The sequence below is a fragment of the Leptodactylus fuscus genome, chromosome 3, assembly GCF_031893055.1.
Source record: "Leptodactylus fuscus isolate aLepFus1 chromosome 3, aLepFus1.hap2, whole genome shotgun sequence".
Taxonomy (NCBI): Eukaryota; Metazoa; Chordata; class Amphibia; order Anura; family Leptodactylidae; genus Leptodactylus; species Leptodactylus fuscus.
The window spans coordinates 87,604,657-87,631,806 of record NC_134267.1 but is presented as its reverse complement, the minus strand read 5'-3'; the positions used below and the strand labels follow the sequence as shown (position 1 = coordinate 87,631,806).

The 27,150-nt window shown below is 43.0% G+C and overlaps 1 protein-coding gene across 1 annotated transcript; it reads left to right on the top strand.

The window, feature by feature from the left end:
* The first annotated feature begins 8,918 nt into the window (after window positions 1-8,918).
* On the top strand, window positions 8,919-25,336 carry ABRACL (ABRA C-terminal like). The gene is made up of 3 exons (XM_075267898.1): window positions 8,919-9,134; window positions 16,221-16,291; window positions 25,007-25,336. The coding sequence occupies exons 2-3, from the start codon at window positions 16,231-16,233 to the stop codon at window positions 25,189-25,191; spliced, it is 246 nt and encodes an 81-aa protein (XP_075123999.1). The 5' UTR covers window positions 8,919-9,134; window positions 16,221-16,230; the 3' UTR covers window positions 25,192-25,336.
* The last annotated feature ends 1,814 nt before the right edge of the window (window positions 25,337-27,150 follow it).

The window sequence follows — 27,150 nt, the reverse complement described above, 5'->3', positions numbered from 1 at the left end:
AGACAACAGGCATGTGAGAGGAAGAGAGACTTAAGAGAGCTGCAGTTTTTTTGTTTTAAATTCTCATTTTATTGAAATTTTTGAACAATTATAAACATCCGTAATACAAAGGTGAGAAAGCAGTAGTTACAATCATACAGTATATCAAAAACAAGTGAAAATTGCAAAGAACAGATACAAATGACCTTCTGTAGACATAGGCATCAGGTATATAGGGGCCTATCGTCCAGGCAGCCCTAGAGTCACGTTGTGCCGAGTAAAAGCGATAAAAAAAGGAAATAAACGTCCTAACAACATATAAAGGATTACCATAAGGGTGAGAGGGAATAAACTTCCAAAAGGGTAGGGGGGGGGGGGGAGTAGGAATAAGGAAGGGAGGGTCTCTTCAAGATCTCTACCACTGCGACTGGGACATCAGAGAGGAGCTGATAAAGCCAAGAAGGGCCTCAAGAGAAGAATCCAGCCGGATTGTTTTCTACTCCAAGGTGAAGGGTGAGAAATGCAACTCATTCTTTTTCAAAAAGTTCCACGCAGGCCACATGCCCCTGACTAACCTGCGAGACATAACTTAAAACATGTAGACAAATATTTTTTGAGAGCAGTCTTCAGTAATTGATACCTTTATTAATGGCTAACTTAAAAAATGATGACAAATTGCAAGCTTTCGGGTACTGCTGGAATGGTCCCTTCATCAGGCTGGTATAACACAATATGTAACACAATTTTTTTCATATCCACTGGCTAACACGGTACAAAGACATTTTAACGTGTAAACAAGGAAGAAGGATGTGAGGTGGGTTGTCACAGACATCTGCTGCAGCCCCTACTCGGCGAAAACCACCAACCCCAGAGCTGCTATTATGTTCTTGTCAAATATCACTAACATTCTTAGTCCTGCAGGCATGGAGACCAGATATCCCCCTGATGGTGGAATAAATGCGATGGTGGAATAAATGTTATTTAGCGCTGGGTAACCTCATATTCCTAACCTGAAGGATCTCTATGAGGAGATGGTGGCTGGGGTCAGGCTACTGATGTCACTGAGGGAAAGCTTGAACACAATCTTGGACAAACGGAAGACGGAGAGATGCAACTAATACAAATGCGAATAGGATGAAGGTTGTGATCAGCAGAATCAACCAGACCTTTGGCATTCCTGGTCTCTCCTTGTGAGATACAGTCTACTATATCGCAAACTGCTGCGACTTTATGACTAGGGCGTTGCGCAAACTTGGTTTTGAGTAAGATGTTCTGCTTGTATGTTAACCTGATGTACTCTTACATTTTCAGCACACTTAAAGACTGACACCTCTCTGGGTGAATCTATATGGCAGAATCAAGAGATAGAAGGAATCACCACACCAATACAAGTGCCCACAGGATATGGAAACTGTGGACTTCTTATGCCCTGATCAGTGTTCAGTGACTGCACTTGTTCAGACAAATTTAAGGGACGAAAGTCAACTGTGGGAAATTGGAAGCCACGCCCTTCAAAAACTGGCAATTTTCTTCTTCTGTTCCCTTCCCATTTTCCATGAAACCGGACTGCATTAAGAGTTTAGTTCTAGAAGGAAGCCATTACCAAGACAGTGTTTCAATTTGTTTGGAAGTAAAAAATGGACTGAATCCATACCAGGAGGGAAATGCAGGGGCGGATCCAGGGCCGGGTGAGGTCAGGTCGGTCGGTTAGAAGCGCGAGGCCCTTAAAGGGGCTCTATCAGCAAAATCATGCTGATAGAGCCCCACATATGCGTGAATAGCCTTTAAAAAGGCTATTCACAAACATTGATAAAATTTTTTTTATCAATGTCAGTTCGCTAGTTAGACGGGACCCGAGGACATCGCTGTAAGAGGAGGCGTGGCTGAAGATGACGTCGGACCCTGAATGCCAGCCTCCCGTGCACGTTCAGTAAGTTGAACATATTCTGTTTTAGGGTTTTATCCTCTATCCTAAGCATAGAGAATACATTTCACAGCATTACTTGAATTCATATTAACATACCATTAATGCTTACTTGTTGTGTAAGCTGGTGAACCAGGAGTAGAGAGGGATGCAGTGAGGGATTCTTCAGTGTGGAGGTATTTTTCTACACCAGCCCAGGACAGGTCCCACTCAGCGGGTTTTTAAAGCAGCCTGTCTTGGGTTGATTTATGTTATTTAGGTTTCAAAATGCACCCCCTAAGTTTCCAGGAGTAGCCCTGCCTGAAGCAGCTGCCTCATGTCGCCTCATTAAAGGTGCGCCCCTGGGGGTGCCAGATCTGACAAAGCAGAATAAGAATTTATAAAGTAGATACACTTACTACGGGACTTCTGGTAGATGCTGCTGATGACATATTACTAAGGGTCCATTCACATGGCAGAAACTTTTTCCGCCGTGTGAGTTCTCCGCGCAGCTAGCCGCAACTGGATGTCGATGCCGTGCTGCATCCTGCTCTTGATTAGACCCAAATGAATGGGCCTAAGCGGGAGTCAGACTCGAGCCACAGACGCCACAGCTGAGTCAGTCGCTGAATCTGCGGTAAGATGGGGCATGTTGCTTCTTTTTCCTGCTAAAAAAAATTAAAAAATTGCTAGCGGGAAAAAAAAAAAAGCAAGCGACTCCCATTGAAATGAATGGAAGCCTTTTTTTGCAAGCGGATTTTGAGGCGGATTCTGTATCAAAGTCCGCCTGTAAAAAAATTCTGTGTGAACATACCCTAACGGTAAACACACTTAGGGGACACAATGCTGCTTAAAGCCAGAGGAAGTATTGGAATTATGGCCACAAGAGAAAAAAAAAAAAAGTAAAGTAAGACAACCCTATCAGATCCTGCTTAGACCCCATACACATCTGCGTTCGGGTTTCCGTTTGGGGACCCCTCGAATGGAAACCTATACGCATCAAGAAGTGCTTACCTGTGAAAACATGCAGAACCATAGACTATAATAGGGTCTGTGTGGTTTTCATACGAAACATGCAGAGAGATAAGTCCTGCAAATAGAATCTTTTTCTCATGTGTCCTGCGGAAACCACATGGACCTCATTATAGCCTATAGGGTCCGTATGGTTTCCTTAGGTAACCCTTTTTTTAATGCGTATAGGTTTCCGTTCAGGGAGTCCGCTTGGGCACCCCCCAAATGGAACCCTATACACTTCAAAAAGCGGTTACCTGTGAAAACACGCAGACCCCATAGACTATGATGTGGTCCATGTGGTTTCCGTACAAAACATGCGGAGAGAAAAGTCCTTTTAACCTCTTTGCGTATCTCTACCTACAAAGATAAAGAATGTTGCTCTATAGTTCCCTTATAAATTTACACAAATTGTTCTTCCACAGCTCTCATACCTTTGAAGATATTTCTTACACTGTTTCAGCAAGAGATTGTACATTGAATAAATCAACTTAATTTAAGTCACGTCCACTTCCACAGACAGAAACACAAAATGAAGAGTCTGTGTAAAAAAATAAATTAGGAGAATGTTTGGAAACTTGATAAGTTCCCCAACTAAAGGCAATTGTTTTATAACTGTGTACAGTATAAAGATCCCCACTGTACAACCTGTCCACTATTACACATTCCCTATTCAGATGTAGTGACGCCCCATTCCTTTCCCTAGGCCACCAATTGTCCTCATTGGTTACATGCAGAAGAAAACACTGGCACAGCAGAACCGGACCATACTGGGAGACATTTTATTTTATTTTTTTTCACCTTTTCCGGCCTCATATATTTATAAAAAAAATTTATCCTGGTCAACCTATTTAAGAATTTTTGAGGGTTTGTTAACCACTGTTATGCATTATGTACAGTATTTTAGCTCATTTTATTTCCCTTTTACAGATTTTATTAAAGAGATTTTATCATTAAAATCAAATTTTTTGTCGGTCACACGTAGGAATAGCCTTAAGAAATCCTATTCCTACCTTTAGATGTCTTCCTTGCGCCGCCATTCGGTAGAAATGCTGGTTTTCGTTGGTATGCAAATGAGTTCTCACGCAGCACTGGGGGCGGTCTTCAGCGCTCAAACAGCACTTGGGGCATCCCCAATGCTGATAGAGAACTCTCCAGCTCCGCCTCTGTCTTCTTCAGGAATTGCCTCTTCACGCGTTTTCTTCTGGAGATGGGGGGGGGGTCAAACTTCTAGGCCTCGGGCAGAGCCGACTGCGCGTGCCCACAGGCCACAAGAAAATTGCCGCTTACTTACTGTGTAAGCGGCCATTTTTCTTGTGGCTGCGGGCATGCGCAGTTGGCTCTGCCCGAGGCCTAGAAGTTTGACCCCCAGCGCCGGAAGATGACGCGTCCCCAGTGCTGTTTGAGCGCTGGGGACCGCCCCCAGTGCTGCGAGAGAACTCATTTGCATGCCAAAGAAAACCTGGATTTCTACCGAACAGCGGCACGGAGAAGACATCTAAAGGTAGGAGAATAATAGCCTTTCTTAAGGCTATTGCTACGTGTGACCAACAAAAAATTCGATTTTAATGGTAGAATCTCTTTAAAGGGGTTATCCAGTTTCTGGAACTGATGGCCTATCCTTAGGATTTGCAGGAGTTTGACATCCAACCTTTGCTTAATATTTACATTTTAGATGTACAGTCCTATGAAAAAGTTTGGGCACCCCTATTAATCTTAATCATTTTTTGTTCTAAATATTTTGGTGTTTGCAACAGCCATTTCAGTTTGATATATCTAATAACTGATGGACACAGTAATATTTCAGGATTGAAATGAGGTTTATTGTACTAACAGAAAATGTGCAATATGCATTAAACCAAAATTTGACCGGTGCAAAAGTATGGGCACCCTTATCATTTTATTGATTTGAATTCCCCTAACTACTTTTTACTGACTTACTGAAGCACAAAATTGGTTTTGTAACCTCAGTGAGCTTTGAACTTCATAGCCAGATGTATCCAATCATAAGAAAAGGTATTTAAGGTGGCCAATTGCAAGTTGATCTCCTATTTGAATCTCCTCTGAAGAGTGGCATCATGGGCTACTCAAAACAACTCTCAAATGATCTGAAAACAAAAGATTGTTCAACATAGTTGTTCAGGGGAAGGATACAAAAAGTTGTCTCAGAGATTTAACCTGTCAGTTTCCACTGTGAGGAACATAGTAAGGAAATGGAAGACCACAGGGACAGTTCTTGTTAAGCCCAGAAGTGGCAGGCCAAGAAAAATATCAGAAAGACAGAGAAGAAGAATGGTGAGAACAGTCAAGGACAATCCACAGACCACCTCCAAAGAGCTGCAGCATCATCTTGCTGCAGATGGTGTCACTGTGCATCGGTCAACTATACAGCGCACTTTGCACAAATAGAAGCTGTATGGGAGAGTGATGAGAAAGAAGCCGTTTCTGCACGTACGCCACAAATAGAATTGCCTGAGGTATGAAAAAGCACATTTGGACAAGGCAGCTTCATTTTGGAAACAAAAATTGAGTTGTTTGGTTATAAAAAAAGGCGTTATGCATGGCGTCCAAAAAGAAACAGCATTCCAAGAAAAACATATGCTACCCACTGTAAAATTTGGTGGAGGTTCCATCATGCTTTGGGGCTGTGTGGCCAATGCCGGCATCGGGAATCTTGTTAAAGTTGAGAGTCGCATGGATTCCACTCAGTATCAGCAGATTCTTGAGAATAATGTTCAAGAATCAGTGACGAAGTTGAAGTTACGCCGGGGATGGATATTTCAGCAAGACAATGATCCAAAACACCGCTCCAAATCCTCAGGCATTCATGCAGAGGAACAATTACAATGTTCTGGAATGGCCATCCCAGTCCCCAGACCTGAATATCATTGAACATCTGTGGGATGATTTGAAGCGGGCTGTCCATGCTCAGCGACCATCTAACTTAACTGAACTTGAATTGTTTGTCCAAAATACCTTTATCCAGGATCCAGGAACTGATTAAAAGCTACAGGAAGCGACTAGAGGCTGTTATCTTTGCAAAAGGAGGATCTACTAAATATTAATGTCACTTTTCTGTTGAGGTGCCCATACTTTTGCACCGGTCAAATTTTGGTTTAATGTATATTGCACATTTTCTGTTAGTACAATAAACCTCATTTCAATCCTGAAATATTACTGTGTCCATCAGTTATTAGATATATCAAACTGAAATGGCTGTTGCAAACACCAAAATATTTAGAACTAAAAATGATTAAGATTAATAGGGGTGCCCAAACTTTTTCATAGGACTGTATAAGTGGAGGAAAAAAGTGTAGTACAGTGTTAGCTAGAAAAAATGGTTAGAAGCCATTTAAGATACAGTATGTGTTCCAAGGGGTCCAGATAGTCTGGAATGTATCCACACTGTTATGGAGGCTCACAGTTAGGAATTCATAACTATGGATATCTTTCATCCCTGCAAGGAGTTGAGGGGCCGAAGGCGGTAGACCTCCAAGAGTCTTAGTAGCCATTTACAAATAAAGGAACAACCTAAATATCTCTTTACCCAGGTATCTGGGAGGGAAGTTCAGGAGGTACGCAAGAGCATTCAATGGAACTCCCTCAGTGAAAAGAGCATCCGTCAAAATCACGACCTCCCTCCAGAAACTCTGGCCTGTTTCGTCCCAATATGATTGGGAAGGGGAGGTGAAGAGGAGTGAAGAAGGGCGACCACCGCTGTGGGTTGAGAATAGAGAGCCAAGATTACCATAAATGCCCCTGAGAACCCAAAATGCTCTAGTGTAACCATCATAACACAAATCCACAGTCCTTCTGTTGTTGTCACTCCACCAACTGCAGGGGACGAATCCCACTTGGTCCTTGTTGACAAGTGAAGGGAGCCAAACATTCACTCTATTAGGCTGAAGCCCCACATTGCGGAAATGCAGCTTTTTTTTGTTGCAGATTTTGTTGCGTTTTTTTTAAACCAAAGCCAAGAATGGTTACAAAAGGAATGGGAAATATATAGGAAGTTCTTATACTTCTACATTTTGCTCAATCCACTCCTTCTTTGGCTAAAAAAACAGCAACAAAAAAAGTTGCATTTCCGCAATGTGGGGCTTTAGCCTTAGCCAGGATTTTGGTGAAGAGTTTTAGATCAGTGGTGTAGTGGTAGTTGGTACAGTCCTGCAGATTCTTACCCAGCTTGGGGACCAAAGAAGTGTGGCAATATAACATGGAGGGAGGGAATCAGTGAGCCTGTGAGGAAAGAGTTAAACAGATCCAAGAGGTGATCAGTTAATTCACTTTGGAAAGTCTTAGGGTAAGTTCACACTGAGTTTTTTGGTCAGGGTTTTGAGGCCGTATCCGCCTCAAAACCATGACCAAAAAGACGGCTCCCACTGAAATCAGTATAATTTTATGAATAAGGAAAGGGAATCATCACATCAGACAGAGTAAGGATTTAGCCATATGTATCTAATGTGTATTACCAACTTAGGGGCTATTCACACAACCATGTTCTATCCATATTCTCCAGACTGACTATGGCTGTGTGAATGAAACTCACTGAACAGCTGGATTGCTACTGTACTATACTTGTGTCAGATCAGCAAAGTATCGACCCAGCTGTTCCTTTCACAGAACCCTGGACAGTCTGGCAACTACGAATGGCACACAGAGCATGCTTTATGCGGACAGAACATGGTCTTGTGAATAACCCCTTAGAGTTCAATTTGTATTCATGAAAAAGCCTTTTTAGCTCTCACCACCAACTCTAACTCTTTGCATCCTTCTACAGGTACTGCTCCACTAATTCCAGTTGGAATTTTTCTTCAAGCAATCGGGTGTTAGTTTAAGGGTCCATTCACGTGGAGGAAAACGGTGAAGAATTTGGTGTGGAATTCAACACTGAAAAAAAAGCCTCCCATTTACTTCAATGGGTTCCTAAACCCATTGAAGTCAATGGGAGGCTTTTTTTTTCAGCGCTGAAATTCCAAACCAAATTCCTCACCATTTTTCTCCGTGACTCTAAGTGTCTTTATGTGGTAGCCCAGGACTGCCCACATGACAATAGAGAGCATAATTGTGCAGAAACTAGCATACGATTGCTCGGGAACAGTGTGCCAGTATCAGTGGAATGCCATCTATTGGACAATGCAATGAGTTGGTGCAGGTGGTAAAAGGTTCTATTTAACTCTTTTATTATATTGGATAGATCTTCACTATTAGAGTTGCAGGTTTCCAACAGCCAAGACACCACGATCAGCAGATCGACCTCATTACACCAGAATCCTCACCGTGACTCCACAATCAGCATGTTAACCTCACTACACCAGAATCCTAATCTGTGACCCCACGATCAGCATGTTAACCTCAATACACCAGAATCCTAATCTGTGACCCCACAATTGGTATAATAACCTCACCACACCGGAATCCTCACCTGTGACCCCACAATTGGTATGACATAAATGAAAACTACTGATACCCCGACCCCTGTGCTCCAGGACAGGCACTGCCTATTTCCTGCTGGACTATGTCCTGGTCCCTTGTTTCATTGCGGTAGGTCACTAGACCTATTTGCTGTCATGGTGCCCGTCAATTTCTTTGGATTTTTGGCAGACTCTGAACAGAGGCGATTACAGGTGTGAACATAACCTTGTACCACAGAAGCCCATTGTACTCTTGTGGTAGTTGCGCTGCATCCAGTGCAGCAGTATATCCCCTCCACACCACTAGTCCGTCAGGTCCCCTCGCACCTCCCCAGCCGGTAACAGGCAGTACAGTCCCCATATAGCGCTCCATCTTATCCAGTCCTGCACTGTGTAGGAAGAAAGCGCAAAGGGGTCATGTGACTAGTGCGCACCACGTGACTCACACTTCAACAAACCTGCCTGGAGCAACTCCGGCGGCACGCGCCTCTCTCTCCACAGCTTGTCCGAGGAAAGCGGGCGCAATGACCGGAGGGGTCACGTGATACAGTGCGCCTGGACCGGCCCGGAGCGCTGTGTACCGGCGCATGTCACGGGGGTTACCTGGCCTAACACATAATAATGCTGGCACGCAGCCTCCTCCCCATTTCCTCCCGGCTTTCATTCAATAGGCTTCTCCCCGCTCCTATGGGCGGCCCCCGGTGCTGCTAACATTAACTCCATCCTACACAAAGCGCCTCTTCCTCTTTCCGTGTAGTGATCCGGAGCCGGTGTGAGCAGTCCCTGCCGCAGTCCCCCGTCACCGATCACCGGAGCTAGCTGAGTAGGTAAGTGGCCGTCAGGGGGCACGTACAGATGGGCACAGAGCCTCCCGGGCAGCGCTAGCGCCATATATGGTGCCCTTTGTCTTCCCATTCGCACATGATGTCACGTTTAGAGAATCTGTATCATCAGGGCTAGTCGTGGAACTATCGCGCGAGTGTGAATGGCTGCAGAAAATTAATCTTAACTAAAAACCTTTAAGTACAAAGTTCAGACCAGGTTTTGACGCCATTAAAATATCAAAAAATAAAAGTTCCATTGCATCATGTATTGAGGCTTTTAGTTTTTTTTTTTTTATGTATATTTTTCATTTCTTTTATGTGTCCATAGATGTAATAAATCCTTAAATCTGACCTCTGAGAATTGTTATTGAAGTTGTACTAAGAATCAGCTCTGACCTATGAAAGTTTGCTCCGTTGCTCAGAAAAAACTTTCCTCTGATGTTTAGGTCCTTTTCACACTTGTGACTTTTCTGTATATGTGAGATCTTTCAAGAAATCAGACCGCACCCGGACACATGATAATGAATGGAGCCTGTCACACCTCCCTTGGTGAGGGGGGAAAAAAACAGGATACGGATGTCATCCATATACGTCCATTTTTCAGAGACGCATTGCTAGGTGATGCTAAAAAAAAAAAAAAGAACATCTGTTTTGTTTTCTTTTGAGGAGGAGACAAAAAGAGGTAGCAGGGCCAGCATCGGAGGTAGCATTGCTTATACAGTGGTCAGATAATTTTGTAATAGAGGTGACTGTCATTACACAAACTTAAAGTTAGCATGAGATGACATCATATCATGTAGGAGCGGGGACAGAGGAAGGTTAAGGGTTTACGTTAGACATTGTGATAGGCCTGTCTGAAAAGATGTGTCTTTAGTTTGTGTTTGAAACTGTAGAAATTGGGAGTTAATCTGATTGTCCGGGGTAGAGCATTCCAGAGAAGTGGTGCAGCTCGGGAGAAGTCTTGTATACGGGCGTGGGAGGTTCTGATAATAGAGGATGTAAGTGTTAGGGCATTGAGTGAACTGAGAGCATGGGTTGGGCGGTAGACAGAGATGAGGGAGGAAATGTAGGGAGGTGCAGAATTATGGAGAGCATTGTGGATGAGGGTGATAAGTTTATATTGTATTCTGTAATTAGGCAGCCAATGTAACGACTGGCACAGACCGGAGGTGTTGCTGTAGCGTCTAGACTGATAGATGAGCCTGGTCGCTGCATTCAGAATAGATAGTGGAGGGAAGAGTGAATCAGGGCAACAATAAGTGTCTTTAATGTATCTCTGGTAAGGAAAGGGCGTATTCTGGAGATGTTTTTGAGGTGGAGGTGACATGAACGTGCGAGTGATTGTATATTGGGGGTAAAGGAAAGGTCTGAACCAGACACAACTCCAAGTCAGTGGTCCTGCTGCTTAGACGTTATAGTAAGTCCTGAGACTGCAATGGATTTATTCCATTAACACCTTGGTCACATCTACCATACTGGCACTTGTGTAGCTCAGATTATTATTATTTTTTTGCTACTGTGACGAGGGGGACAGAGAATATACTTTATTAACCTATCAAACTTCCTTTTAATAGAAAACCGTCTGTAAGGTTCCCATTAGCAATGGTCCAACTAAGCATTGTCAGGGAGAGTCTGTACAATGCAGCATGTAGAGCTGAAACATTTACCAAAGGAGGGATAGTCACCTCAAATAGCTGTATCTCCACCTAGAAAAATGGTTTTGGTATAACAAGAAAGCTGATATTTTCAGCTACTAGTTAGAATGTACTAGCTATAAAAGAATTAGAGATATCACTAGGTAAAAACTGTTGGGAATGTGATTTTGTCCGTAGAATGAACAGCTTCATATTAAGTACAGTCTTTCCCTAGTAAAAGCTCAGCTAGAGGGTTGTTAAGAAGAATGTTACAGACTATTTCATAATAAAAAGGAAGTTAGGCTAATAAAGTATATTAAAAAAAAGTTGTTCACTAAGCATCCCGAGACAAGCTGATATATAGCTGGAGATGGCCGGGATCCCACAGCAACGTGCCTGGTTCCCCCACTTATATACACATAGTCTGCACAGGGATGGTGAGCAAAAAGAACAAACACTTATACTCACTTCTCCTGGCCTTCCGAGGATCCCCAGCATCCTGTTCAGGGCTCTTCCAACCTGTGATTGAGGTCACATGACCCTGGGGTCACTGCTGGGGCCCCAGCAGTCAAGTGGGGCGTTCTAGGTTAATGACATCATTGCATGCCAAGTGACTGATGAGGCCCAATCACAGGAGAAGATGCTGAAGAGTCAGACGGAGCGAGGATGCTCAGGAAAGGTGAGTAGGTGTTATTTTTAATATTTCTGTATGTATAATGTTATTTTTAATCACTTCCTCTAGGTCCCCAATTATAGACTGGCGTCTGAGGAGACAGCTTTCTAGCAGTATATAGTACTACAGGTGCCAGAGGATGTGAAAGGTCTTCTTTAAGGCCCTATGCAGCACTATTTTGCTATTTGGGAGGCATTTTAGACATGACAGACTCCCTTTAAATGAAACAGCAAGTATGCTCTAAAGGTGAGTCTGTCGTGATAAATAAACTTAATCCCAGTACCTTGTAAGACCGGGGCCCCACAAGCCAAAAGTGCAGCGATTTACCCGTGGTGGAAACGCTGTGGGAAAAACGCAGTGTTTTACAGTACAGGCAAAGAAGATAGGATTCAAGCAGATTCCATGCCCACCTTGCAGAAAAAAACCACGGTGTGGAAATTGCAAGATGTCAATTATATCTACGGAAATGCCAGCGGTTTTACCATAGATGTAATTGAAACAGAAAGTCTGTGGAGGAAAACTCAGTGAACTTTCTGTTTAAAGCACTGCAGGATGAACCGCAATGCGTTGCTGCTGCGGTTTTTCACCGCTGCGCCTTATTGCTGTGGGACGTCCCATGGGGCCTTAGCCTAAAGGATTTTTGGAAACTGCAAAATCACCATGTGTTATTCAGTTTAGGAGCCCCATTTTCATGCAAGTCAATGCAAATGAGGGGAAACGTGCTTACCTGGGAATCTAGAGCTGAGGCTGGGACTGGCAAACCCAACACACTTCCCTTTTCCTTTGCATATGATTAAACTAGTGATTTACATGGGGCTCCAAAGCTGAATAACAGGCAGATTTGGAGATTATTGAATCTTCTCTGCAAATCATTGGGATTAGGTTTATAACCAATTTACTGCTGGCAGACTCCCTTTCAAACGGCTATGATATATTTCTTATTACAAAACAATTATTGCTATTAGGGGAAATAAATATACAATGCCTACCCCTTCTCTTTACAGCCTGGCTCCTGACCTGTCAGTACTTGGTGTCAGGCTATGTAGTGTTAACATAAGCGTATTATCTGCAGATGGCATTGAGGTGTAATAGAGAAATTATTAATAAATATCAGGCCACAATCTGTGTCAAGGCATGTCATGCTTCAGTAAAATAGACACTCTACATGTTGTGAAGGTCCATGAAGACGTGTGTCCATATATAAGTCACACACTGTGTACTCTTCCAATGTAATGCAACTGTCAGCAGGAAGAAGTGGGCGGAAGCAACTGTTTCTCTTGGTCACTTGAAAAGTTCCGTAAAGACGGCTTCCTGCTTTCTATATGTGTTGCTCAGAGAAGGAGAGGTGTGTTGTTTAGTCAAGAGTAGCCCGTGCAGACAAGCTAACTGAATACCAGAAAATGTGACAAATTAATATGTAATCTTATTTCCTAACAGATGTGAAATGTAGAAAACAGGGCACTCACCCGCCACGGGATACATAAAACATTCGTTTTTATTTCATCCTCTTTAAAAAAAGGGTCAAACCTTGACCATCGGGGTACAGAAGACGGAATGATTCAAAGAAACAAACAGCGACGATCGTTTCGTGCTTAGTGCACTTCGTCAGGCTTCTTTCAACTGCTAGCAACATCATTGATTTATCCAGATGGAACAGGTCAACACGCCTACTTTTGACCTTACTACACCCAAGTTCAGATAATTACATTCATCAGTTAAAAACAAGTTAAAATACATAATCGATGTAATGTTGATAACATGTAATACATCATACATTATTAGCCTCAGTTTGTGACATTTTTCTCTATAGAGCGTAATTCTTTTATTAAATGTGCACCAATTGGCGCTACCCCTAATTCACCTTCCGCCACCAGCACATCTATATAACGGATCTATAAAAGGGAACTACATTGCTATTCCTATACTGAGACTGTAACATTTGTCATGATCCCTGATTATCAATCTATTAGAGACGGACCCAGACAGGAACTATATACATAAACTGCATATATAGTTTATGTATATAGTTCCTGTCTGGGTCCGTCTCTAATAGATTGATAATCAGGGATCATGACAAATGTTACAGTCTCAGTATAGGAATAGCAATGTAGTTCCCTTTTATATATCCGTTATATAGATGTGCTGGTGGCGGAAGGTGAATTAGGGGTAGCGCCAATTGGTGCACATTTAATAAAAGAATTACGCTCTATAGAGAAAAATGTCACAAACTGAGGCTAATAATGTATGATGTATTACATGTTATCAACATTACATCGATTATGTATTTTAACTTGTTTTTAACTGATGAATGTAATTATCTGAACTTGGGTGTAGTAAGGTCAAAAGTAGGCGTGTTGACCTGTTCCATCTGGATAAATCAATGATGTTGCTAGCAGTTGAAAGAAGCCTGACGAAGTGCACTAAGCACGAAACGATCGTCGCTGTTTGTTTCTTTGCATCATTCCGTCTTCTGTACCCCGATGGTCAAGGTTTGACCCTTTTTTTTTTAAAGAGGATGAAATAAAAACGAATGTTTTATGTATCCCGTGGCGGGTGAGTGCCCTGTTTTCTACATTTCACATATGTCACTGCCTGTCTAGGTTTTTTCACAGTGAGCACCACCCTGGGATTTTATTTATTCCATGGTTTTTTGGCTGTTACAGCTGGAAGATTTGCCAATACTGACACAAGATTGTGAATACGAGCGCTGTTGCAGTAGTGCCGCTGACTACTTTGTTCTTATTTCCTAACAGGCCAAAACCAATTCTACCTGATTGTAAAAGCTGTCACTAGCACATGCTGAAGTGGTAGTCCTAAGGACCTTACTGATAATGAACCGTCACTCGGTGTTATGCTGGTGCCTGGAAATGGCCTCTCACCGCCATATCGATATAATCAAAGAAATTTCCAGCACTCAAAAAGTATGCTTCCAAGAGTGAATATTTATTTTGACAAAAACGTTTCGGTCTAGAAGACCTTCGTCAGTTTGTCGGTAGGAGATATGAGTGGTAGGAAGCCAAATGTAGCCATATGGGAATTCAGAGATTCAGACATCTTCATCTCTGAATTCCCACATGGCTACATTTGGCTTCCTACTACTCATATCTCCTACCGACAAACTGACGAAGGTCTTCTAGACCGAAACGTTTTTGTCAAAATAAATATTCACTCTTGGAAGCATACTTTTTGAGTGCTGGAAATTTCTTTGATTAGTCCTAAGGACCTGTTCACACAGCCGTATTTCATGCTAATATTGAGGTGTATTCTGCGGAGCATTACTAGGTGGTTGTGGGCCAGATGGGAGCATTATTAGGTGGGGAACATTTAGGGGGCCACTAGGGAGCATGATAGTATGTAGGGCTGCTAATAGAGCTTGGTGACGTTAAAAGGTGAATTTTTGTATGTGCTGGGTGAACAGTAAAAGATGGTGTATTACCATGGTGCAGTTGGGAACAGAAAAATGCATGCAGTTTTGATATGGTTCTGGCTTTAATTTCTAAAACTGCACTAAAAACACACACATCAAAACTATATTTTTTTTTCCCCCTATCAGTATGTCTTTGGAGTGTGGGAGGAAACCGACGTAAACATGGGGAGAACATACAAACTCCTTGCAGATGTGGTCCTTGGTTGGATTCAAACACAGGACTCCAGCGCTGCAAGGCTGCTGTGCTAACCACAGAGGCACTGTGCCACCAGTCATAATTCTAGTTTTTTTTTGTGTTTGGTAAACTGTATTTGGTAGGGGTGCCCCAAATCTGAAAAGGTCTAGAAATACTGTCGTAGACAAACAGTATTATATAAAGCAGTTGTACTCAACTACTTTTAGTAAAGGTACACTGACTGTGGTCAGCCATCAGGGCCGAGCTGAACAGTACCTGAATGTGCACGGAAAAATGAAAAAAAGATATTTCATAGTTCAAGCATACCTTTATGATTATAAAACAACTTTTCATATATGAATACAGGTGGACACAAAAAACTTTGAAGTGATATGCTGTGTGTGGAGATACTAATGTGGTATTATACGGTGTGGTGGGTACACCACATAGTACAACCTCAATAAAAGGCTGGAAAAGTAAGCGTTAGTACTGAAAAACAGCTGGAGGATCCATTTTTAACTAGCTCTATGTTCACATTGACAGTGGGAAGTCTGTGCTTGTGCTACCTGAACACTAGCACTACACCCAGTGTAGGCAGCCGGGATGATTTCTGATCCCTTCTGCTGCTATTGTAATGTATCAGGACTTAGGTCGGGTTCACACGGGGTTTTTTGGTCCAGATTTTGACACGGAATCCGCGTCAAAATCCGTCACAAAAACCGCCTCCCATTGAATTCAATGGGTTCCTTTTTCTGCAAGTGGGAACAAAAAAAAAAAAAAAAAAAGCAACATGCCTTTCTTGAGGCGGAATCCACAGCTGATTCAGCCATGGACATCCGCCTCACAACACTCTCTCCCAACCAGGCCCATTCACCGCATCAAAATCCGGTCCAAAAAACTCCCGTGTGAACCTGGGCTTAGGGGGACAATGGTTAGGGGCTGTTTCTCCTTACCGCAGTCATAATGAAAGGGCATGGAGGTAGGGGTATGGACAGCTGGTGACCCAGATTGCAGTCTGCCAGTCGAGTATTCCTGATCCGAACTGTTCCCTTTGACTTTATAGGAATAAAATCTTGTATCACAGAGCTGCAGAGTTATTGTAAGAATTGATATCTCGGGTACAATGATGGGTAACTGATGTTTGAATATTGTATCAAGTATCTGAATTGTGTTGTTTTAGGCTCATTACAATGAATGTTGATCATGAAGTTGGTCTTCTTGTGGAGGAGATTCGTCGTCTTGGCACAAAAGGTAAACACTGGATGAGATTGTTATAGATATTTGGTATTTACAGTGATCCCTTGTTACATAAAACCCAATATTGATAGCCTATTGTGCTTTACAGAGCAGGGACTTGCTGGCATTGTCTGTAACTGGAGCCAACTCTGATCCTGGATAAGTCGCCTCTGAAATGCTGTGGTTAGATGTGACCCAGTGTCTGAGAGGTTACTATCACTTTCCCATTTCTGGAACCCTGCAGCCAGATGTGTTAGTACAAGGTTTGTGTTGAACCCTGCTTCAGACAGGATTTAATGGAAACCTAGCCATTTTACCATGGACTACAAAAGTGTAGTATTGCTTGCTTGTTTAAGCCCCCTGGAATGGCTAAAACAAAAAAATAAAAATGTTAAACAAACATGTTTATGTAAATGTGTGTGTATAATATATACATGTGTGTGTATAATAATATATGTATGTGTGTGCATAAATATATATATAAATATATATACACTCACCGGCCACTTTATTAGGTACACCTGTCCAACTGCTCGTTAACACTTAATTTCTAATCAGCCAATCACATGGCGGCAACTCAGTGCATTTCGGCATGTAGACATGGTCAAGACAATCTCCTGCAGTTCAAACCGAGCATCAGTATGGGGAAGAAAGGTGATTTGAGTGCCTTTGAACGTGGCATGGTTGTTGGTGCCAGAAGGGCTGGTCTGAGTATTTCAGAAACTGCTGATCTACTGGGATTTTCACGCACAACCATCTCTAGGGTTTACAGAGAATGGTCCGAAAAAGAAAAAACATCCAGTGAGCGGCAGTTCTGTGGGCGGAAATGCGTTGTTGATGCCAGAGGTCAGAGGAGAATGGCCAGACTGGTTCGAGCTGATAGAAAGGCAACAGTGACTCAAATAGCCACCCGTTACAACCAAGGTAGCCAGAAGAGCATCTCTGAACGCACAGTACGTCGAACTTTGAGGCAGATGGGCTACAGCAGCAGAAGACCACACCGGGTGCCACTCCTTTCAGCTAAGAACAGGAAACTGAGGCTACAATTTGCACAAGCTCATCGAAATTGGACAATTGAAGATTGGAAAAACGTTGCCTGGTCTGATGAGTCTCGATTTCTGCTGCGACATTCGGATGGTAGGGTCAGAATTTGGCGTCAACAACATGAAAGCATGGATCCATCCTGCCTTGTATCAGCGGTTCAGGCTGGTGGTGGTGGTGTCATGGTGTGGGGAATATTTTCTTGGCACTCTTTGGGCCCCTTGGTACCAATTGAGCATCGTTGCAACGCCAAAGCCTACCTGAGTATTGTTGCTGACCATGTCCATCCCTTTATGACCACAATGTACCCAACATCTGATGGCTACTTTCAGCAGGATAATGCGCCATGTCATAAAGCTGGAATCATCTCAGACTGGTTTCTTGAACATGACAATGAGTTCACTGTACTCCAATGGCCTCCACAGTCACCAGATCTCAATCCAATAGAGCATCTTTGGGATGTGGTGGAACGGGAGATTCTCATCATGGATGTGCAGCCGACAAATCTGCGGCAACTGTGTGATGCCATCATGTCAATATGGACCAAAATCTCAGAGGAATGCTTCCAGCACCTTGTTGAATCTATGCCACGAAGAAGTGAGGCAGTTCTGAAGGCAAAAGGGGGTCCAACCCGTTACTAGCATGGTGTACCTAATAAAGTGGCTGGTGAGTGTATATCCTATTAATATTATAAAGGTGAAAGTTTGTGGGTTTGTGTGTTTGGATGTTCGGAGGTTTGTTCCTCAAGTCACGGAAAAACCGTTCCACCGATTTGGCTCAAATTTTCCACAAACATAGTTAATACACCCGATTGCACAATAGGCTACTTTTCGTCACAATAACGCACATACGTTTTTCCCAGGACCCACCCAAAAAGCCAACTCACATCACCATCTCTGCAATCTCACACACTTTGGACCATAGGAAGCCCTAAAACTTCACATTCCGCTCTACAGCCTAGCCCCTAACCCCACACAATCACATTCACATATACTTCAGCACTTTCACACTAACCGTAACGATACTGCAGGAGCTGACCTGTTTCACTCTCCGGCCCAGCCATTTTTACCGACCCCCCACCACTAGGAGGATCTGCGGCACCACCCACCAGACTACTCCACTGTCTTCACAGGAGCATGCGCACCTTACACACATAGCCAACGTGTTGCCAGCACACCACCATTTTGCGCCTATAGCTTACACATTAACACCCGACCCACTGGCTCCAGGCCGCAACACTCCCCGACGCCACTCTCACCTCCCTGCTGTTTGCTGTTGATGATCTATCCACCGGCCCGACACTGGTAAGTGGCCATACCATTCTTGCATTGCCAGGACCTCTGGCCTGTATACCACGCTAGACCGACACCTTATGCTCCATAATAATCTTCCCCATCTCCCTCCGTACCCTGTCTATCTACTTAGCCTCCTCCAAACACCTCTCACTAACGTGCACCGCACTTCACCCTGTTAGTATGGCCCATGCCGCTGATGTTCCTATGCCAACCGCCCGCCATAGCCGCCACTTATTGCCATAGCACCGCTGACTTCATTTCTACTGGCTGGGCTCCATTGCCAGCACACGCCGTTCCATTACGGCGCATGCCGGCGCTTTCGCTGTAGCAGGTGCCCGGGAGCCGCACGAACCACATGGCCTGCTTAACCCCCGTGATGTCCCCCATTGCTGCCCACATTCCCTACTCTGCCACCTTCTCTGAGCTGACCGCGTCGAGCCGCCCACCCGACATAGCCTTCTCAACCCCCGTGATGTCCCCCATTGCTGCCCACATTCCCTCCTCCGCCGCCTTCTCTGAGCTGTACCGCGGCGAGCCGCATGGCCGACATAGCCTGCTCAAACCCCCGTCATGTCCCCCATGATGTCCCCCATTGTTGGCCACATTCCCTCCTCCTCCGCCTTCTCTTACCTGTACCGCGCCTCCGGTCTGTCCCCCGCTGTACGTAGGCATCCTCCTCCTGATCTCCGCCGGCTACACCGAGCTACGCTGCCACCGGCAGGTTACTATAGCAACCACCGGGTCTCCCACGCCTGACACTCAGCTGCCTCTGTCCAGGCTGCTGCAGGCTATGCTACATAGCCTGCAATAGCACTGGCACAATTAGGCAATGCATTGCAATACATTAGTATTGCAATGCATTGCATTATATTAACTTGAAATACCTCTGTCCCAAACACAATATGTACACTTTCCACCACCGACGTATACCAGGTGAAATAAAAAATATTTTACATGCAAAAAGTCTCACGTATTCTCTACACTTTCTCTACAAAAACAACATATCAACTTACTTTTCATATCCCAGACCTTTTACACACTATTAAAACCTTGCCCGCGATTGCATTTACACACTTCTACAATAACTGCAGACGAAGTCGCAGGTAGCAGCTAGTATATATATATTTAGCGTGTGTAAAAATTGTGATCTCCCCATTCTCTCTAAATTACTTATTTAAATGCCTTCTCTATTCCCATTTGTCATGCTACACAACATGTAAGAAACATTACGTGGGTAGCACAAGTGGCCCTTTAAAAGGGAGAATGAAGCCTTATTTATCAGATATAGACTGTACCAAAGCAGTTAACACATCTGTATTATCTAGTCCAGGACACGCAGAAGTCCACGCTGCACATGACTTGTAGGCCAATAAACAGCCTCAGCGGTAACAGGTAAGTAACCGGTAAGATTACTCACATATGGTATATCACTGGCACGCTCTGAACAGGATAATGCAGATACCCTAACTGCACTAGCACGGTCTATATCTGATAAATGACACCTCATTCTCACTTTGTCCTATCATTTTCCACTATAATGTAAAATTTGCCCACATGTATACCCTGACAAAAATATTGCAATAGATGCGTCTCTTGTACATTTAAATGGACAAGTATGGTATAAAGCTGTACAAACTTTGTGAGAACACCACAGGTGATGTCTACAAATTCATGGTCTATGAGTGAAGGGATTCTGTAGTATTTGAGCCCCCAGATTGCCCCCTTAAACTTAAAACAATGGGATCTAATCTACCCCCATTTAGACAAGGGATGTCATGTATATTTATACAATTTTTTTTAAAATCTATCTATCTATCATTGGAGTGGAAGACAATAGAGTAATGTGCCTCAACATTATGATGCTAGGGAAATACAATGACAAGCCAGAGGTCTTGTATAACTTGCATCCATTCAGACAGATCTAGCCTGTGTAGACACCGTGCCTACCAACAAGCTTGTGTTTATGCAGGATTATGATACGTTCATGTCTGATCAAGTCCTGCAGGCTTACAAAGGTCTTAGAAAATCCAGCGCCTGGTACAAAAAATATGGTGCTGGAGCTTACTCAGATTCCCCTGTGATACACAGAACTGCTGGCCATAGGGGGATTTTCTTAAACTTTCAAGAACAAGTCATCAAATTCCTTTTATTTGGATATCAGGAAAGGGAGGACAGTTATGCAGAAAGTGTGGTGTCTAGAATTGTGCCAGGCCAGCACGCCCACAAAGGCAAAAAGGGGGGCCCAAAACAGTTCCAGGGTGTCACAAGAGGAGAATTAGAAGGAACACAACCTAACATTGCTTTTGAACTGCCCCAGAAATTGTCATCGTGTTATTTCGCAATATCATGTCTCGTCATTTTAATTGCTTTAATATTATTTCCTCTTCTTACCATATTGCCCCTATAACAATTGGTACCGTATTTTTCGGACTATAAGACGCACCCAGGTTTTAGAGGAGGAAAATGGGGGAAAAACATTTTGAAGCAAAAAATGGTAAAATATTTAATATATGGGAGTTGTAGTTTTGCAACAGCTGCAAGGCCACATTGACCCTGCAGCTGTACGGAGATCCATAGGGCGTTTTTTTTTTTTTGTGGGACCAGATGTACTTTTTAGTTATACCATTTTGGGGAATGTCTATTCCTTAGGTCACCTTTTATTTAAATCAGAGGCAAAACGGTGAAAAAAAAAAAACACGGCGGTTTGAAAAATATCAGTAGACCGGGAATTTTCGGACACAGGGATTCTTAGTGTGTATGTGTTTCACAGTAATTTTCTACTTTTTTATGTATTCTAGGGAAAGGAGGTGATTTAGAAGTTTTATTTATTTTATTTTTTTAAAGCTTTTTTTCCCCCCCTATTTTATTGCCCCTTCCCCCTAGGTGGCTTGAACCTGCAATCATTTGATTGCAAGTCCCATAGACCACAATAGAAGTGTATTGCCATCTATGGGAGATTCTTTACATTACTATTACAGCTGGTCATAAACCAACCGCAATAGTAATATAGCTATGACAGGCCTGGGAGCCTTCAGTTGGCTCCCGGCTGTCACCAGAACAGGTCGGCTCCTGCGACCTCGCTGCACAGGAGCCGGCCTGCAATTTTAAAGGTATGGGGGTGCATTCTACACTTTGGGGGGGGAAGGGGGGTTAAGTTTAGCTTTGGGCCTCCGCGTATAGCAGAGACCCGGTTGCTATGGCGACCGCTCTGCAGCAGAGCGGCCGCCATTATTCTTACAGACCCGGCATCAACCTCTCCCCCGGCAATAGAACGGCAGATGCCGGGAAGGGTTTTAGACGCCGACACAGGTTTCGGGGCCTGCAGCATTGCCACGCTCCTGTCGCTGCAGGAAGCCAGCACCGGCAGGAACATGGCGATGCTCCACATTCAGACTATAAGACGCACCCTCATTTCCCCCCAGATTTGGGGGGAAAAAAGTGCGTCTTATAGTCCCAAAAATATTTCCACATCTGTTCAGATCCTCGAGGCAGGTGGGTCAGCAAGCATTGAACAGCACTGCAGTACATGGGGTAAAGATTTTGTCCAAAAATAAAGCAGTAGAGGGAAGACTTGGAGTATCCAACCATATTGCCTCATATCTATGAGTAACTTTTATTTTCACGTAGATAAATAAACTATGATACAACAACCAGTGTATGTTCTAAAATAGGAGAAATGTATATTGCTCTATAGACTGAAGCATTCCAGGGGAAGACATTTGGTCTAGTCATGAACAGGCTTGTCCATACAAGAGATTCCACTTGTTTCTCTCCATACAGAATGCACATAGAATATATTGTACAGTAAAGAGAACTCTGTAACCCAAATTTTTGCATTCTACTCATGATTCTGGTCTGTGCAGACCATACAGGCGTTCAGTATATTATTTTTTTTTGGTTGTAGATTATTATGGTAGTTTAAATATTTACCCCAGATAAGTTGTTGCCCTGTTACAAGTGTAGGGCCTTTTATATGGGTCAGCTATCAAGAGACACGTTTAGAGGGACACTTACGTAAATGTGATGGGGCACGTAGCGATTCAGTTTTGCCAGAAACATCATGGGACCACAGAGGTGGGGGCTGCAGCATCTTCACCCCTGCTGCTATGTGTGCTGTTATGCTGAAAGTCCACATGATCAGTCAACAAATGAGTAAATGCATCACCATCTTTTATAAGCTTAAGGATAATATTGTACATCTGCATTTTTTTAAACCATACTTTTTTTTTGACCAGTGTTAGATATTTAGATTTTTTAGATAAAGCAGCATATACATTAATACAGATAAATGCCCCCTAATGGTGTGGCCACACGGCACTTTGCTAGCTTGTGACTGATCGCACGATTATACAGGTTTAACCAGCAAGCAGATATTTCTTAACTATCCTTTGGCTATGTGATAAGTATGAACTTTTTTTTTTTTTTTTCTGTTTGCCTCATGAGCAGTTCATAACTTATCTAATGCAAAGACCTGTTTCCCAAGACACGCCTGCTGCGTGAAAATGAAAGCTAGGAAAATCTGTTCATGTACTGTAGTATAAGGGGTTGTCTCATGAAAATGAAGCCAGCTTGGTGTTCAGCTTATCATGCATAGAGTAGCCTGCAATAGAAAGTAATGAAAGACAGGCCTGGGAGCCTTCATAACACTCCCGGCTGGCATAGCTTGCTCCAGGTGCTGGCAATCCCCAGCAAAATGGCAGCGCCCACATGCCAGCTTTGACCGAGAGGGGTTGATGCCTGTGATCAGTGCAGGCACCAATTGCGGGCATTATTTGGTTGTCTGCTGTATAAGGCAGCAGACACCTGGCAGCTATGGTAGCCGCCTGACTCCCGAGCGACCGCCATAGTTAAACAACCAGATGTTGGGAATGGGTTAAGGAGAAACAAATCTGGGAATACTTAATTTAGGTTATTGTCCCTGTGAAATATTGGTTGAAGGTCAGCAGCAATTTTCCTCAAGCTGTTCATTTGAGGGTCGTATGTAATCACTAAGGGCACCCTGCTGTTGTCCTTCTGTTTCTACTCCGAGACTGCTCCTTGGAATTCTTGTAACACGGATGATATCCCTGTTGTAATAACATATTCCTCAATGTTAGCAGGTGTTGTTTCCTGTCTTTATCGTCTGAATAGATCTTGTCTGTAGATAATTTTTGTTTGTTTTTTTAAGTGTTCTGGATGAAAATTTTCCATATCAGATATTCTGTCCGTCATCTAGATTGGCAGATTGTAGTTTGTATAGTGTTAATGATGTATATGGCTGTGTCCAGGAAATGTAGTTGAGAGTGAGTTTAATGGTAGGATGGAACTTATTGAAGTTTTCATTCTACCAGCAGACGCACTAGGGAGAATTTTAGATACTGTTTTGTATTAACTCCTTCCCGGCAGCTGCCATGTCTCTGCTGTATTATACAGCAGAGATAAGGCGTTAATGCCCACAATCAGTGCTTGCACTGATCACTGGCATTAAAGGGATTCTATCATTAAAATATAATTTTTTTGTCCCTAACACATAGGAATAGCCTTAAAGGCTATTCGTCTCCTACCTTTAGATGTCTTCTCCGCGCCGCCGTTCCGTAGAAATCTCGTTTTTCACTGGTATGCAAATGAGTTCTCTCGCAGCACTCGTGGCGGGCCCCAGCCCTGAAACGGCACTGGGGGCGTCCCCAATGCTGTGAGAGAACTCTCCAGCGCCATCTCCATCTTCTTCAGGAACTGGTGTTCTTCACGTCTTCTTCCGGGGGTTGGCTTCAAACTTCTAGGCCTCGGGAAAACCCGACTGCGTATGCCCGCTGGCCACAAGAAAATGGCCGCTTACAATACTGTGTAAGCTGCCATTTTCTTGTGGCCGGCGGGCATGTGCATTCGGCTTTGCCCTAGGCCTAGAAGTTTAAAGCTGACCCCCGGAAGAAAACCAGTTCCTGAAGAAGATGGAAGATTCCCAGTATATTGTACAGAATAAATAAATGGTACCATTATGAAGAACAGTTTGTTCCACAAACATTAATCCCTCATATGGCTCTGTGAATGGAAAAATGAAAAGGTTATGGGGTTTGGAAGGCGGGGAGTCAAAAACTAAAATCCAAAAATGCCAATAGTGGGAAAGGGATATAAAAAGAGGTCTGGTTAATTAAAGTATATTACAAAATTGTTCAACAAACACCTTCTGATATAATAGGGAAAAAATAAAGTGGGGGTTTCATTTCTAAGTAAATTTGCATATACTGGTCTAAGGTTATAAAAACTTATTACATGACTTTTCAGCAACAGAAATCTTAGTGGGGGACAATGGGTTAGGTTAGATAGGAAAGGTCAGTTTAAGCTGGAAAAAACTTGACTGGTTCCCTGTTAACCTGGAGAAAGGGTATTAAAATGTTTTTCTTTTTTTCCTTTGCAGCTGATGATGGAAAAGTCATTGTAAAGTTTGGTGTGTTATTCAATGACGACAAATGTGCTAATCTATTTGAGGCCCTAGTTGGAACCCTAAAAGCAGCGAAAAAGAGGAAAATCATAAACTATAACGGAGAATTGCTTCTGCAAGGTGTTCATGACAACACTGACATCGTGTTACTTCAGGATTAGTGGTGATTGCCTACGGCTTGTGGTTTTCTAAATGCAAGACTAAATGAACTGTGTATGTATTCATGACTTAAAATGGTGTATTTTTCTAGAGGGCCATCTGCAATACCTTTCCAGTCCATTTTTGTCTTTGCTTTTTTTTTTTTTTTTTTTTGGGGGGGGGGGGGGAATAGGGGAACAGATAAGTCTTTTGTAACCTGAATGAACCACAATTGCAATAAAATTTCTGGAGATTTCTTCTGAAATAATGTGTTTTTGTTGATGGGGCCTAGGCGCTCAATGCCTCATGTCCTGTTTTCCGCATTTATAAATAAAGTACCTGTGAACTGACATACAAGGGTTGGCCATGTGCTATTCCTTTTTAATAAATTTACTAGGGTATTGGTAAACCAATATAGGTAAGTGAACGCGCTCACTCGAGTATTAATATGTGTCTGCTTCCTACATGGAGCCTTGTTTGACCTGCCTCCAGATCTGATGAAGGGGTAGCTTGTATTGTTATACTTCAAAAACCCCGAAACGCGTCATCCTTTTATGAATAAAATATTTACCTTTTATATTAATACTCGAGTGAGCGCGTTCACTTACCTATATTGGTTTACCAATACCCTAGTATGTTTTGTTGACCATGAGTCATAAGTGTTTACGCTGCCAAAACTGCTCGCAATATACAATATTGAGCAAATAGCTCTCTTTTTTGCCTTATATCACATATTGGATTCGGTTCACTAAAGATACAAAGGAAGCGCGGTCTCCCTTGAATTTGTTTTTTTCTTTTTGTGTTTTTAATAAATTTAGCACACTATCGGCTGTCCTTACGCTAGAAATTAAAATAAACGTCTGCAATGATCAGGTGGAAGTCTGTGCTATAAAGTGCTCCTCAATTTGTGATAAGGGTAAATTCAAATGGAGATTTTTGTTCAGGATTTTGAGGCCATATCCACCTCAAAATCCTGACCAAAAAGACGGCTCAGGTTCCGGACCAAAAAACCTTGTCTGAACTTACCCTTATAGTAAGGACTTATTTACAAATCCACATATCATGTACATATGGTGTCCCCATCATCCATGGATCGCTTTTACCAAGAACCAATTTTAACATACAGGTCTTCATTAAAAGTTAGAAAATCACATTTCTTTAAAAGATACAAATATGAATCCTAAAAATGAATAAACATAAATATACAGAACTCAATATAAAAAATAACTCACTGGTAATAGTAGCAATCCAGTAGGGTTGTTTATACACACATCTATATCAATAATAATCTGATTTAGCTCCGGCCAAAAAAGCCTAACTGTGAAAAATTCCCCTCATGGTTATATACCCACGGTTGATATTCTGGGGGAGAACGCCGCTCCAATCACATTCTCACAACCACAACAGGTGAGAGGCCAATTGGTCTTTTTTCATTTTTTTACATAAACTGCCATCTTTCAACATTACTACACCCTACAGTTACTCGTTGTCTTCCATTCTTTTGTAGTTCATCGTCCATGGATGTCATATGTACGCATTTATTTCAGTGCTCTTAGGGCTAGTTCACACGTGAACTGCCCGCGCGGGTTTTGACACCGAGAGAGCTGTGGCGAGCCGCGTCTCTCTCTGGTCAAAACCCGACTGCCCCGACCATCGCGGTCGCGGCTTTCCCCTCTGCTGTCGGCTCAAATGAATGAGCCGACATAGGAGGGAGCTGCCGGGGGCGGAAGCCGCGCGGCTTCAGCCTGAAGATAGGGCAGGTCGGTTCTTTTCTCCACTAGCAGCAGCCCGCCGCTAGCGGAAAAAAGAAGCCTGGCGGTCTGCATAGACCACCATTGTAAGGGGAGGTTTTTGACGCGAAATCCACTGTCGAAATTCTCCCCTGGGCTCACGTGTGAACAAGCCCTTATTCAGATTTTTTTTTTTTTTTTTTCCATTTTGAAGAAAAAAACAGAAGCATGTCCTTTTTTTTTTTTTTTAAC

What these genes read in the sequence shown, in the direction of transcription:
- ABRACL (XM_075267898.1), top strand. Translation starts at nt 16,231, where the DNA reads ATGAATGTTGATCATGAAGTTGGTCTTCTTGTGGAGGAGATTCGTCGT. An exon ending in TCGTCGTCTTGGCACAAAAG is followed by an intron (nt 16,292 to 25,006) that starts GTAAACACTGGA and finishes TTTCCTTTGCAG; the next exon opens with CTGATGATGGAAAAGTCATT.